The sequence below is a fragment of the Malus domestica genome, chromosome 13, assembly GCF_042453785.1.
Source record: "Malus domestica chromosome 13, GDT2T_hap1".
In the NCBI taxonomy this organism is placed as follows: Eukaryota; Viridiplantae; Streptophyta; class Magnoliopsida; order Rosales; family Rosaceae; genus Malus; species Malus domestica.
In genome coordinates this window covers 5,843,465-5,855,794 of record NC_091673.1, presented here as the reverse complement: position 1 = coordinate 5,855,794, position 12,330 = coordinate 5,843,465, and the positions used below count along the sequence as shown (strand labels likewise).

Genomic DNA, 12,330 nt, shown 5'->3' with positions numbered 1-12,330 from the left:
GATCATCTTCGGATCTTTTCTATCAAGATCATTAAATCAAGTGATTCGAACATTTTAAATTTTATTTAACGGTTAAAAATTATTATAGCTTTTAAATGATCAAAACAAGTGAGCCGTTGGATAAAATTTTAAAAGTCTAAATCACTTGATCCGGTAACTTTGGTGAAAGAGATCCAAAGAGTATCTCCTTCCCAATGAGGTAACTCACTCTGTCCTTTGTTAACTTACCTCCAAACTCAAAAATTAAAGTAATGCTGTGAGTTTTTTCGACCACTAGAAGGTTGGATTATCATGGTGAAGGAACCAGCTAAATCTTTATATTTAAAAAAAAATCAAAAATAAATAAATTAGAAAAAAAGTACTGCTATTCCAAATGACATGTTTTTCTTTTTCTTCTTTCAAATTGTACGTGCGATAAAAGTGAAAGTGAGGGGACACAAACATTGAAACATTACTAGCATATAAAAGTACAAGATCCAAACCCAAAATATAATAGGATGCAATCTGCTTACAGATTTGGGTTTAGATAAAACCAGCTATGTGCATTAGCATGCATACTTCGACTCATCTTATTTATTTGGCCATTGTATATTAAGGAAAAACTCCAATGATCTCCAAAGCTAGCTTATTTAAGCTTGCAAATAATTAATTAACCAGAACATAGGCATCGAGCTCCAGGAAGTTCTTGGCAGCAAAATCCTTGATGATGCTTGGTTCGGGAACCTGTTCGTGTGCTTTCTCATACACAGACGACCATTTCACCAAGCTCCCGTCTCCCTTGGGAGTCACGGTTAGGGTGCACTTGAAGCTCTTGTAGTACTTGAGCAGATCTCCGTCGATCACCTTATAAGCAACCGCCTTTCCGACTTCATCCACTGCATCGATCGTCTCCTTTGATACTTTCACAAGTGCAGAACCTACCGGCAAGGAAATACATTATTTATAAGGAAGTGATCTCTTGTCAAACTGTAAATTTGTCTCAGATGTACGTGAATTTATAATTTAAGTACATAGTAAGATAATATATGCATGTAACTACCTTCAGCATATGTAATAAGCCGAACGGATCCAACAGCTTTGCCATCACCTTCGAGGACATCGATGCTTTTGTAGTCATGAGGAAATGCCTTGGGGAAGACAGTGGTGGAGTCCCTAAGGGCTTCCCAAAACTTTTGTGCAGGAGACTTCACCTCAACTTCTACTTCAAGCTTTCCATCACATGAAGCCATTATATATATATAGATGTGGTAGCTTTAGCTAGAACAAAAATGTAATCAGAGGAAATTGACTGATTTTCTTAAAGAATTGCTTGAGATTTCTGAGAATTAGGGATCCATATATATACTAGTTTGAGTGCTTTGGAGGTCTTAAATTCAGTAAGAATAAGCGCAACTGCCACTTTATTAACCTCCCTCAGAAACACCAGAAAAACTGATAGCATTCACATGCATCATGTGTGTGCAAGGAATGGGAGAAGGGCCCAATACTTTAATTGGTGTTTTTGGTTTGCAGGAGTCATTTAAAAGAAATAGGAAAATGTTAAACCTAGCTACAAATTTGTAGTTTGGCAGTGTTTTATTATATCATAAGATATTAATTAAAGGAGTATTCACATTTTCAAATCAATTTTCACAATTATTAGAAAATTGACTGAAATGGTGAGTTTACAAAATTCAAATTATTGAAATGTATCAACATTGCAAGTGGTTTGTAGTTCAGCTGATTAAGAATATATTCACTCTTTGACTTGAAGTTCCGTGTTCGATTCTTCTTTCCCGATGAATTTAGTGTAAATTAACTTATCATTCGTCAAATTTTTTTATTGAAATGTATCACTTTTCAATATTTGATTGATCCGTCATTAATGTTAATTGATACCTTATTAATGTTTGATCAATTTATTGTCAATATTCGATTGATATAACGTCAACTTATGTATCGTTAGTATTTAAGTTTGATCTGTTCAACAATTGAGTTATGTAACTCAATCATTTCATACAATTTTCAACATTATGTACCTGGTGTATAGATGATATTAACAGAGTAGGACGACTCACCTAAGTTAGAGGCGAGTTTGCTCAACACTGCAACCATATATGAAATGGAAAAGACGATTTTCAGATGAATCATTAATGTTGCGTGAGGACGTATGAAAAACATTATTGATATTAATGCTATCTTATTTCTTTTCACTTTTCTTGATGTTGCTTCTTTTTTCGTTTTGTTTTGTAAATTAGTTTATATTTGATGTGTCAGAGATACGCCTCGCATTATTTACCCATCTAATAAACACCGAACCAGATAATCAATTTTGTTCGATGCACAAATTAATCATTTAACTAAATATTTGATACAATTCGAAATATCAAACGAGACGTTAGGATTTACGTGAGCATACACGTTGTAATGTCCTGGCCTCCTTTTCACACAACCAGAAAAGAATTGCTATTCATTTGGTCTAGAATCTAGAAAAAGTTCATCGTTGGCACACACACACACACACAACTATCACTTGTGGGATTCTGGATAACCTTTTTACTTTTTATCACTCCCATCGATCGATATGTGATGCTTTTGAGTAACTTCAAAAATATAGGAACTGGGAAGTAACTTCAAAACGAAAGATTGGAATAATATCAAACTTTTGGGTCCCATTTGGGTGTTGATAGCGACTGAAATTATCATATTGCTCCATGTCAAATTTTCAAAAATTAGAAAATAGTAACAAATAAAACAACAACAAAAAATGAGATGAACAGATATGAAAGCACCCTCTCAACTGCAAATCCTTTTTTTTTTTTTGAGAAATTAAATCGTAAAAATGTAAGGAACAAGAGCTGTTGCAGTAGCTTCAATTTCCTTGTCAAACAACTTCCCCATCATCCAATATTAAGCAAGCAAAAGCAATGCCCAACTTTTCCTTTTTCTTTTTCTTTTTCTTCAAGGACTTGTTTGTGCAGTGAGAGCTACCGTTTTAGGGTTGTTGGTGGATGATTTGTTGAGTACTCTCCTCTCCTAATTTAACTTCACTTGCTCTATACGTACACTCTCGACCCAATTCTCGTAATATATATATTTTTATTCTTCTGTATATTTCAAATTACGAAAATTTCGATTTCGTTTTCTACCCTCTCATGCATTTCAATCCTCAGTCCTGAGAAAAAAACTGGATCAAACTTAAAGAGACGTTATGCCTTTCGGTTTAGTTTCGGCATGGAACAAGCGTCGGCGGTCGAAGTCCCACGACCTTACAGACCCTTGTATGTTCTTTCCTCTAATTGTTCTTTTCTTTCTTTGCAGCTTTGTTTGCGGGTGTTCGTTTCCAACGTTTTGTTATGATTTGCGTGTGATCCCCTTTCAGGGATTTATAAACCGGTGGAGTACTGGCAGCTCGAGGATCAAACCCCCCAACCGACGAAAAGACACCATCATGGCTCGTCAATTTTCACACTCAAAGAAATGGAAGAGGCAACGTGTTCCTTCAGTGAAGAAAATCTGCTCGGAAAAGGAGGATTTGGGCGTGTATACCGGGGAACTTTGCGGTCAGGAGAGGTATGTTTCGTTGTAGGAATGAGTTTCTGGATTTATGAACAACTCAGTTGTCCAGGCGCATACTGATGTGTGCTCTGTTTGGGAATGTAAAGGTTGTAGCCATCAAGAAAATGGAGCTGCCTCCTTTCAAAGCAGCTGAGGGAGAACGAGAATTTCGGGTGGAAGTAGATATCTTGAGCAGACTTGAACACCCAAATCTGGTTTCTTTGATCGGCTATTGTGCTGACGGGAAGCAACGGTTTCTGGTGTATGAATATATGCAGAAAGGGAACCTGCAAGATCACTTAAATGGTTGGATTTCAACTAGGAATGCATACATACGCTTAATTCACGTGCGAATAACTAATCAGTTTGCTAATCTTCGGAACAATTAATCAGTTTGCTAATCTTCGGAACAATCTTTAATCGTACGACAGGGATCGGGGAAGCGAAAATGGATTGGCCTCGACGGCTCAAGGTGGCACTTGGAGCAGCAAGGGGACTAGCGTATCTGCATTCTAGTTCTGCTGTCGGGATTCCTATTGTTCACAGAGATTTCAAATCCACCAATATTCTTTTAAGCGACGACTTTGAAGCAAAGGTAAAAACGTGTTGCTTGATTTGAAATTTTGCCTCATGTTGGTTTTGAACTTTGAACAAAACATATAGAGCTGAAATTTAATCACGATTTCATGTAGATATCGGATTTTGGACTCGCCAAGATGATGCCGGAGGGCAAGGAAATATACGTGACTGCTAGAGTGCTCGGAACATTCGGCTATTTTGATCCCGAGTATACATCGGTACGCATCTTTGAACATTCCATATGGCTGCATTAAATTTTGTTTCTCAAACAATATAGTCTATCAAAATTCATGCATTCTGCAACTTCTCTGTGTTCAGTACTGTAAAAAATGCGAACAAAAACAATATGGTTTGACACAAAGGCGGATTTTCTCCAGAAATTTCATAAGCGACATGTTTATATGCTTGTGATGCACACTGCTTCCTGTAATTTTCACTCTTATTCATTTAATTCACAACCACCCATCTCAAATGAATGCTTGTAAGAAATTTTGATCACACTATTCATAAAATAAAAATAAAACAATGTTACATAACAAGAGGTGTATTTGGAAACAGACTGGAAAACTCACTTTACAAAGTGATGTTTATGCATTTGGAGTGGTTCTTCTTGAACTTCTGACTGGACGTCAAGCCGTTGACATTACCCTGGGACCAAACGATCAAAACCTAGTGCTACAGGTAGAGTATATATTTTCTCACTCCTGCTTATTATGCTGGTTAGGTACATTAGGTTGTTAAAGTAAACACGACTAAAGTTCATATGTTTCAGGTAAGACACATATTGAACGACAGGAAGAAACTGCGTAAGGTGATAGATTCTGAGCTGAGTCGAAGTTCATACACCATGGAATCTATAGCTATGTTTGCAAACCTGGCATCAAGATGTGTGCGTCCGGAGAGCAGTGAGAGACCCTCCATGGCAGAATGTGTGAAAGAGCTCCAGTTGAGTATCTATACAAATGCGAAAGGCTTGGGAGTGGCCGTGGCTCCTAACAAACACATGTTCTAATTGCAGGATGAAGATAAGGTACAACATAATCAAAATCCTTTACTTCTGCTAATAAAAGAATTGTTGAATCTTCAAAGCTTGGTGACCTATGATCTCAAAAACAAGACCCACGAAGAGAATTTGATAAGGATTGAGAAATACAGAATGCAGTTGAGTAGATATATTAGACAGAATTCATCACAAAACAATCAAATTGAAGTTGGTTTTCGTGTACAAGATCAAGAAAGCCTACGATGTAAATTAATAATGAATGAGATTCCAATCTAAGAGGGGATCATTTTCTTGTATCACTATGTTTTGGAAACTTTGTAACCTTTCGTAAATTATGTATTGTAAACTCAGAGTATATGTAATTTGTACTTTATATATGTCTTCCGTACGAGCCTACAAAGTCGCAAGGCAGAAAGAATAATACTACTGTTTCATATATATCTATTGTTCCCTACTCTATTTACTTGAATCCTTCATCCTTCCTCTATTTACTTGAATCCTTCAATATCTAACACACGTGTACCAAAACTAGAGTGGATATGGTCATTGAACTATATGTGTTTGCATTAAGGTTAGAAGTCTAGGTCCCTAGGACTACATACAACATACAACAAATAGAAATGACTGCTGAGATTACCTGCAACAAACCAAGTCTCTACCATACACATTACAAAATGCAAGCAATCGGCACATAGGATCAAGCATTCTACGCAAAAGACAACCCAGCTGGATAATCTTGACAACCTCAAGGCCTTTAATCATCTATCCTGAGCAAAGCAATGGATTTAAGGAACAAGGCAACAGTATGAGATTTACTGCATAATGATTTATCAATACAAATCTACAAAAAAGATTATGGCAGCAACTGCATGTACCTCAGAGACACATATTATCATTTTCACATAAACAGTCATGGTGTTAATTCCTCTTGAGAACAGAACGTGTCCGATTCTGAAAAGTTGGTTAAGACTGGAAGTTTCTTGCACATTAAGTGCTTGCGCCTCTGCAACAGCAACAAAACCAAAATGGTATCCGTCTCTACAATGTCGTATCCTGCTTTTTTATACATGTTGAATGGAGCTGTATCAATCATCCTGCAATGCAAGTACACCTCTCTTGAGAAACTCATCTGCGAGATTAGTTCCTCGCTTGCTTTCAAAAGATGCCATCCAATGCCCCTCCTGAAAATTTACGAAGTCATAATCTTAAATCAAGTCTCATTTGAGACACAGTGAACTAAAGCTTTGTCTTTTCAAATCTGATGTTATATGTGGGTAGTTTTGTGATCATTCAGTTCAAAAAACAATACAATTACGAAAACCAAACGCATTCAATCTGCGAATTACGACAAGAATACAATGCAATGGAATTATGCCGAGCAGGTAACATGCCCAAGAAACAACAATTGCTAATGTAAAACTTCAATTGGGGAAGCAAAACAAACCTCCGAAGCGATTTTTTCACCGCCATGTTGCTAATGTAAGGCGAATTCTTGGGAGGAGTTGGTGTAGGAGGAGAGGCAACGGCACCCTTTTTGTTAAAGCAAACTTCCACAGTCCCCGCCAAAAGCTCAACTTCATCTTCTTCTTCTACTTCTTCCAGGTGTTGTTCTTCTTCTTCTTTGCCCTCTTCTTTTCTTCTTCTGTAAAACGCGATGAGCGTGGCGGTGTTGGGAAGAAGCTCCATTCTTTCAAACAAGTACTGCTTGACCAAGTAGCCCAGCACAGACACATACCCAGAAGGCAAAAGCATCGACTCCGCGAACGACTCGGCGAGCAACCCGACGGTGATGTCCAACTCCTCCGGCCTCATCACCCGAACCCACATCGACCCAGATTCCAATTCCTGGTAGTACCTGAAATCCTCGAGGAGTTTGAGCTGCTCGAGCTCTTCACTGCTCAGAAACTTACCTGTTCTAAGAGGGTATTCGAGAAATGACGAAGTTGTTGAAGTAGTAGTATCGGAATCAGTAGTGATGGTGGTGGAATCAGTAGTAGTGGAATCAGCAGCTGTGGTGGTGGCGGTGGTGGTGGTGGGAGAATGAGATGGGGAGGAGGAGGCTTTGAAGGCGAAACGGTCTGATTTGGGGAAAATAGAAAGTGGGTACTTGGGGAGAATAGTTGAGGAGGTAGAGGGAGTGAAGGGAATGCTTTGGTGGGGTTTGAAGTGGTGGGTGGCGGAGAAGAGATGGCAGTGGTGCTGGTGCTGGTGCTGGTGGTACTGCTGTGGATCCAAAGAGAAAGAGAGCGAAACAGTTGCAGCCATGGAAAGCAGATGAGAAAGCAAAACGGTTGCACTCGCTTGCTTCTATTACTTGTTTGTGTGGAGTAGAAATCTTCTGCAATCCCATTTTCTTCTACTTTTCCTATGGATTTTCCTGTAAACTGCACAGAAAAAGCTGTTATTTCTGCTCCAAAAGATAACTTCTTGCATAAGCCCATTGGAGTTTGGAGAAATATTTAGGGACACAAGCAACATAAAGTCAACTTTGGGGCTGCTGACATCTAAAGTCCCTTCACAAATGGCCCAAAATCTTTTTTTTTTTTTTTGAACAAAGGTAATTCATTACCAACAAAGCACACAATATACAACAATAAATAGAGGCCCAATACAAATAAAGCACAAAACTAAAATATAGACCTCAAAGCAAATAAAATATCCACCGCGTTTTGCGGATTTCGCGGAAGGTGTGTAGAGCTATTAAGCTCGGGAGCTCGCACCACCTTCTTCCATTTGTGTGCCGATTTCGGCACTGTTGTATGTGGGATGTCTTTCCTACCAACTTCCTTTCTCTGATGGCTATGGATTTGAGTTTTGTGTCCTTTCCGTTTCGGAGGCTCTATTTGGTTGATGTTTTGGTGGCTGCAAGAGGTGATCATTCAAGGTCGGCGGATCTGACGGCTTCAAAGTTGCTAGGGTTTTTATGTTTCTGTATTTTTGTTTTGGGCTCAACCTTTGATTTGGCCCAAAAACTTTGGTAAGAAAGAAAGATACTTATTTTTATGGTCGTTCAGATTAAAGAATTTATTTAGATTTTAAGACCATTTAGATTGAAGAATTTATCCTCAAACATTAAAAATGCTCAAATTTGTCATTTTATTGTCTATTTTTTCATACAAGCAAAATCAAGAGGTAGGGATTCGAACCCAAGACATTGGATGATAGATCTATTGAATATACCATTTTTAAGGTGCATATGTTAACATATTAGCCAATTGAAGTAACTAACTTTGGATAATTGAGGGTATGTTGAAATGGTAGAGGGCTTTTTCTTTTACCAATTGGAAGGTGAGTTACTTTTGTATGCACGAGAAATTGAAACTACTCCATATTATTACATAATACTTTGAAACTTTAAGGCATTTCCATTTTTTTTTTCGGTTTAGAAATGTCCATAAAAGTTGGGAAGCAAGACACAATAGGAAAGATACAAACTTGCAACCACACAAATTCTCAAAAGGAGAAATGCTTGGCTCCTTAAGAATGAGGAGGAGTTCCTAGTCAAGATACTTTGTGGTCGATTCACAAAATTTCATGTTTATAATCAAAACCGTTCATATTATAAATCATTCTATAAAGATTATCTCTGGAAAAAATCAATTAAAACTAAGATCGTTTAGTCAATCGATAAAAGTAGATAAATAAACGGTTTGTAATTCTTTTATAGGATCCGTCCATATGTTTTTATATAGTTTGATGACTAAACAATCTCATATTTTATTGATTTTTTTTTTTTTTTTTTTTTTTTTTTTTTTTGCAAATATGATCTTCACAGAATAATTAATAACAAAACGGTTTTAATCATGAGCACAAAATTCGGTGAATCAGTCCTTGATTATCTTCAGGAGGATCTCCTTAATCTTAAGGATTCCTGTTAATTATTTCCGAAAGGCTTTGACAAAAAAAAAATTATTTCCGAAAGGCTTGGAACACAATATGAAGGCTGAAAAATTGTAGTAAAAGTGGCAAGATTTACAGTATATTTGGAGTTCTCAAACAAACTACAGGGACTTGCCAATCATCTATCAAAATTCTATACCACTTCTTCCAATTCAACTCAATCGTACACCTTCCAACCGTATAGATTGTAATCTGTGGAACCCTTTATTTTTTTATTTTGTTTTTCTTTTGACAAAAACTAATCTAATTTACAAGGAGAAGATCCAAACGTGGATGTAACGAAGCAAACACACCAACCGGCCTAACTCACGTCTTCGTATGTGCCCCCCTCAAAATTTCTCCACCACATCTTCAATCAACCCATTCTTGTCTTCTTCCATTACAACAGAGAGCCCAAACAAAACAAACAATCGATGCAGATTGTCTTCCTCTTCTTTGGCCTTCTCGCAGCTTCATAACCACCACACATACTGGGAACAAGAATGAAACAAACAAACAAAACCGACCAATGATTCTGTAATAACTCACTTTGCTCTCCTTAAATCTTGAGAGAAACTTACCCACAGCGGGGATGCCACTGCGTCACTGTTCCCAACCAATCAGGAACCCAATCAGCAAATGGAAGTGCGGCTTGGAATACCACCACAGTAGCATCACCGTCACGTGGAAGTTCTTCTCCTCCATTCACTTCCCCTGATTCCATTTCTTCATGACCTCCAGCAGAATCTCATTCCATGTGTCAATAGGCCCTGGCAAGCACCAATGCACACAATCATTCTGCACCCTCTCAGGAACCCCATCAGCAAATGGAAACTTATTCATGTAAGGCCCTGGATGCCCATCTGGCCTCATCATGGACAATTTAGTCACATCCAATGCCTCCAACCTAAACCCTACAAATTTCTCACCATTTGCCCTAGCAGCCTCTACTTCTTCCACCTCCAGCTGCCTCATCTCAGCATCCATTCCTTCAAGCTGCTTCTCACCCTCCTTGTAGGGTTTGGTCTTTGAACAAGCCCCATTCTTGTCCCATTCCCCTTCAAAATGCGCAGGCGAAAACGTCGTCAGAACCACATCAATCCCACTCCCATTCCCTCTCCTCTCAATTATGGTTTTGAGAGTAGTCCTCACAGCTTTCCTCAACACATCATAGAATTCAATCTCAGTGTGGTTTAATCCAGGGCAAAAATGGCACCCCAGAACATCATCCCCCTCAAAATACACTGCTGGGTGCAAAAACCAATGCCCAACTGACAACACAACCATATCAAATCCCCCCAACTCCGCAGCCCACCTCTCATTCACTTGATCCAAATACAATTTATTATAATTTGGACCATTTGGTGATTTCTCAACCCCTTTCACAAGAAATGGTGACCAATAAACTGACACATTGGCATTGTGGGATGGAAAATTCCATCTCCTAAACTTGTTCTCCTCCCCATCTGTGTAAACAAGGTTGGGAGGAGAGGCAGTGGCAAGCATGCAGAGGAGGGACTCCAACTGGTTCCTGGCCATGGAGTCCCCCACAAAAGCTATGTGCTTGTTCTTAATAAGATGAAGAAAAGTGCTGGGTTCAAACCTGGGGAGCTGGCACTTGCTAGGTTTCCACCTCCAGTAGAGATAACCCAAATCAGTTCTTCCATGGGTGATGCAGTTCTGACCTTCCTTGATTGTCCCACAGGTTGTGCCATTGTACAAAGGGCCCAGCTTCTCATGGACCCATTTGCCCCTAGTGTAGTCACATGAAGGTGTAGTTTCTTTAGCCCTTTCCTCTTCTGCACACAGAAAAAACCCAACAAACATTCAGGCAAAATATTTGTTATCTATGATAAAGATTCAAACTTTAAGTACCTAGAAGAAAACCCAACTGGAAAAATTAAAGAAAAGCTACTGCAGACAAAAGTGCTTTTAGTAAGTACCTTGAGAGGAGGAAATGGGGGGCAATGGGGAAGGAGAGGAAGAATAAGAGGAGGAGGAGGTTGAGATGGTAATTTCAGTGGAGTGAGGGAGGTGATCTGTGGAGGAGAGAGAGAGAGAGGGAGTGTATAAGTACAAGCGGATTACAGCAATGGGGAGGAGGACATAGATTGCATAAGGCAAGAGCTTTTTGGCAAGAGATGATGAGTGATGATATTGGTCTTTGAAAGGGCTTGTTGTTGTTCCCATTTCAAAGACTGTTTTTTCGCTTTTCTTTCTGGTAAAATGCTTAATCTATCAGCTGAGAGGAAGAAAGAAAAGTGTTTTTTTCTTGAGCTGGATTAAGGTTTAAGAGAGAGAAAGTGAGGGGGAGAGAGAGAGAGAGAGAGAGAGAGATGCTTGTTTGTGGGGTGGATTGATTCAGTCAAAGACGCATGAGAGAAACCTTCTCTCTGGTTAGCCAACTAATTCCAAATCCAGACCATTTTTTTGGTTTTGTGATTGTTGTCTTCACGCCTCTTCGCCACATGTGGTGCTCTGCTTCTGCTTTCCCCTTTCTTTTTTCAGGTTTTTTATTTTTTTTATACATTCATTTTTGGGCTGCCTTTTTTGTTTTCTTCAAACAAAAGAATATTATTATTTGTTCCGTTTCTTTTTGTCTAGGATGTGTAGGTAATACCTACTAGGTATGTACATTGTTGGTAAAGTTCCTATACTCTGTACTTTGGGACAGTAAAAACCTCAAATTGCCCTTCCTTTAGTGGAACATTTCCTTATAACCAGAGGCTGCGTGAGGATATGATCGTCTTTGAGCCGTAAAGTGTGTTCTTTAACCATTGCAATTATTGATAGCTTTGAGCCCTAAATAGAATTACCTTAAATGTCTCACCATTTTCGTTAGTTGCTTCATCCTTCTTTAAAGGATTTTGCTCCATTGTAGCTGAAGCGTGATACTAGATAACATATCAATAGTCATCAGTTAGCACATTGATAAGATGTGGAAATATATCAAAATTATATCAATATGTTGCAAAAACATGTCAACATCTATATCAACACCATAACGACATCTGATATCGACTAGATATCAATAGTATTTGATCATATATAGGCAACAAAGTATTCACCTTCAACTACCGTCAGGTGAAATCCCACTCATGAAAGGGGAGAGTTTTGAGTGAAATTGTTGTATGCGACAACACACTCATATGAGACCAAAACTATTAGTATATGAAATCCTTTTGGTACATGTCAATGACTTAATGTTGATACTGATTGTTCGTTGGATCATAACCCTAAATGGATGGTTAAAGTTTCTAGCTAGTTCTAGATCCTTCATGGAAGTAACTCCTTGGTATTGACTCTTAGCAAATTAATTACCATACCAAAAA

General features: G+C 38.4%; 4 protein-coding genes across 6 annotated transcripts; 1 reads left to right on the top strand and 3 right to left on the bottom strand.

The window, feature by feature from the left end:
• Positions 1–427: 427 nt before the first annotated feature.
• LOC103451934 (MLP-like protein 423) lies at positions 428–1,513 on the bottom strand. The gene is made up of 2 exons (XM_008391380.4): positions 1,040–1,513; positions 428–917 (listed from the first exon to the last, which is right to left on the bottom strand). Exons 1-2 carry the CDS (start codon positions 1,227–1,229, stop codon positions 646–648), a joined length of 462 nt encoding a protein of 153 aa, XP_008389602.1. The 5' UTR covers positions 1,230–1,513; the 3' UTR covers positions 428–645.
• A 1,250-nt stretch (positions 1,514–2,763) lies between these two features.
• Positions 2,764–5,557, top strand: LOC103451936 (probable serine/threonine-protein kinase PBL28). Its single transcript, XM_008391383.4, has 7 exons — positions 2,764–3,260; positions 3,362–3,552; positions 3,645–3,843; positions 3,969–4,132; positions 4,230–4,334; positions 4,675–4,797; positions 4,889–5,557. Exons 1-7 carry the CDS (start codon positions 3,191–3,193, stop codon positions 5,126–5,128), a joined length of 1,092 nt encoding a protein of 363 aa, XP_008389605.1. The 5' UTR covers positions 2,764–3,190; the 3' UTR covers positions 5,129–5,557.
• On the bottom strand, positions 4,538–7,551 carry LOC103451935 (GCN5-related N-acetyltransferase 5, chloroplastic-like). 3 transcript variants are annotated; one of them, XR_531731.4, is made up of 4 exons: positions 6,564–7,551; positions 5,995–6,300; positions 5,757–5,886; positions 4,538–5,214 (listed from the first exon to the last, which is right to left on the bottom strand). XR_531731.4 is itself a non-coding variant. In XM_070810602.1 (2 exons), the coding sequence occupies exons 1-2, from the start codon at positions 7,382–7,384 to the stop codon at positions 6,030–6,032; spliced, it is 1,092 nt and encodes a 363-aa protein (XP_070666703.1). In that variant the 5' UTR covers positions 7,385–7,551; the 3' UTR covers positions 5,904–6,029. The 3 variants fall into 3 exon arrangements, 1 of the variants encoding a protein (XP_070666703.1); XR_011574597.1 differs by having other exon boundaries at positions 5,757–5,881; XM_070810602.1 differs by lacking the exons at positions 4,538–5,214; positions 5,757–5,886 and having other exon boundaries at positions 5,904–6,300.
• Positions 7,552–9,056: 1,505 nt separating this feature from the next.
• On the bottom strand, positions 9,057–11,585 carry LOC103451937 (xyloglucan O-acetyltransferase 1-like). The gene is made up of 2 exons (XM_008391384.4): positions 10,942–11,585; positions 9,057–10,797 (listed from the first exon to the last, which is right to left on the bottom strand). Exons 1-2 carry the CDS (start codon positions 11,186–11,188, stop codon positions 9,704–9,706), a joined length of 1,341 nt encoding a protein of 446 aa, XP_008389606.3. The 5' UTR covers positions 11,189–11,585; the 3' UTR covers positions 9,057–9,703.
• Between the last annotated feature and the right edge of the window lie 745 nt (positions 11,586–12,330).

Bases quoted from the DNA above. Each gene is read 5' to 3' on its own strand.
- LOC103451934 (XM_008391380.4), bottom strand. From the start codon at position 1,229: ATGGCTTCATGTGATGGAAAGCTTGAAGTAGAAGTTGAGGTGAAGTCT. The intron at 918-1,039 runs GTAGTTACATGC...CCTTGCCGGTAG, and splicing joins GCTTATTACATATGCTGAAG to GTTCTGCACTTGTGAAAGTA.
- LOC103451936 (XM_008391383.4), top strand. From the start codon at position 3,191: ATGCCTTTCGGTTTAGTTTCGGCATGGAACAAGCGTCGGCGGTCGAAG. The intron at 4,133-4,229 runs GTAAAAACGTGT...GATTTCATGTAG, and splicing joins GCGACGACTTTGAAGCAAAG to ATATCGGATTTTGGACTCGC. The intron at 4,335-4,674 runs GTACGCATCTTT...ATTTGGAAACAG, and splicing joins TTGATCCCGAGTATACATCG to ACTGGAAAACTCACTTTACA.
- LOC103451935 (XM_070810602.1), bottom strand. From the start codon at position 7,384: ATGGCTGCAACTGTTTCGCTCTCTTTCTCTTTGGATCCACAGCAGTAC. The intron at 6,301-6,563 runs GTTTGTTTTGCT...GTAAATTTTCAG, and splicing joins GTGAAAAAATCGCTTCGGAG to GAGGGGCATTGGATGGCATC.
- LOC103451937 (XM_008391384.4), bottom strand. From the start codon at position 11,188: ATGGGAACAACAACAAGCCCTTTCAAAGACCAATATCATCACTCATCA. The intron at 10,798-10,941 runs GTACTTACTAAA...TTCTGTGTGCAG, and splicing joins CCCCATTTCCTCCTCTCAAG to AAGAGGAAAGGGCTAAAGAA.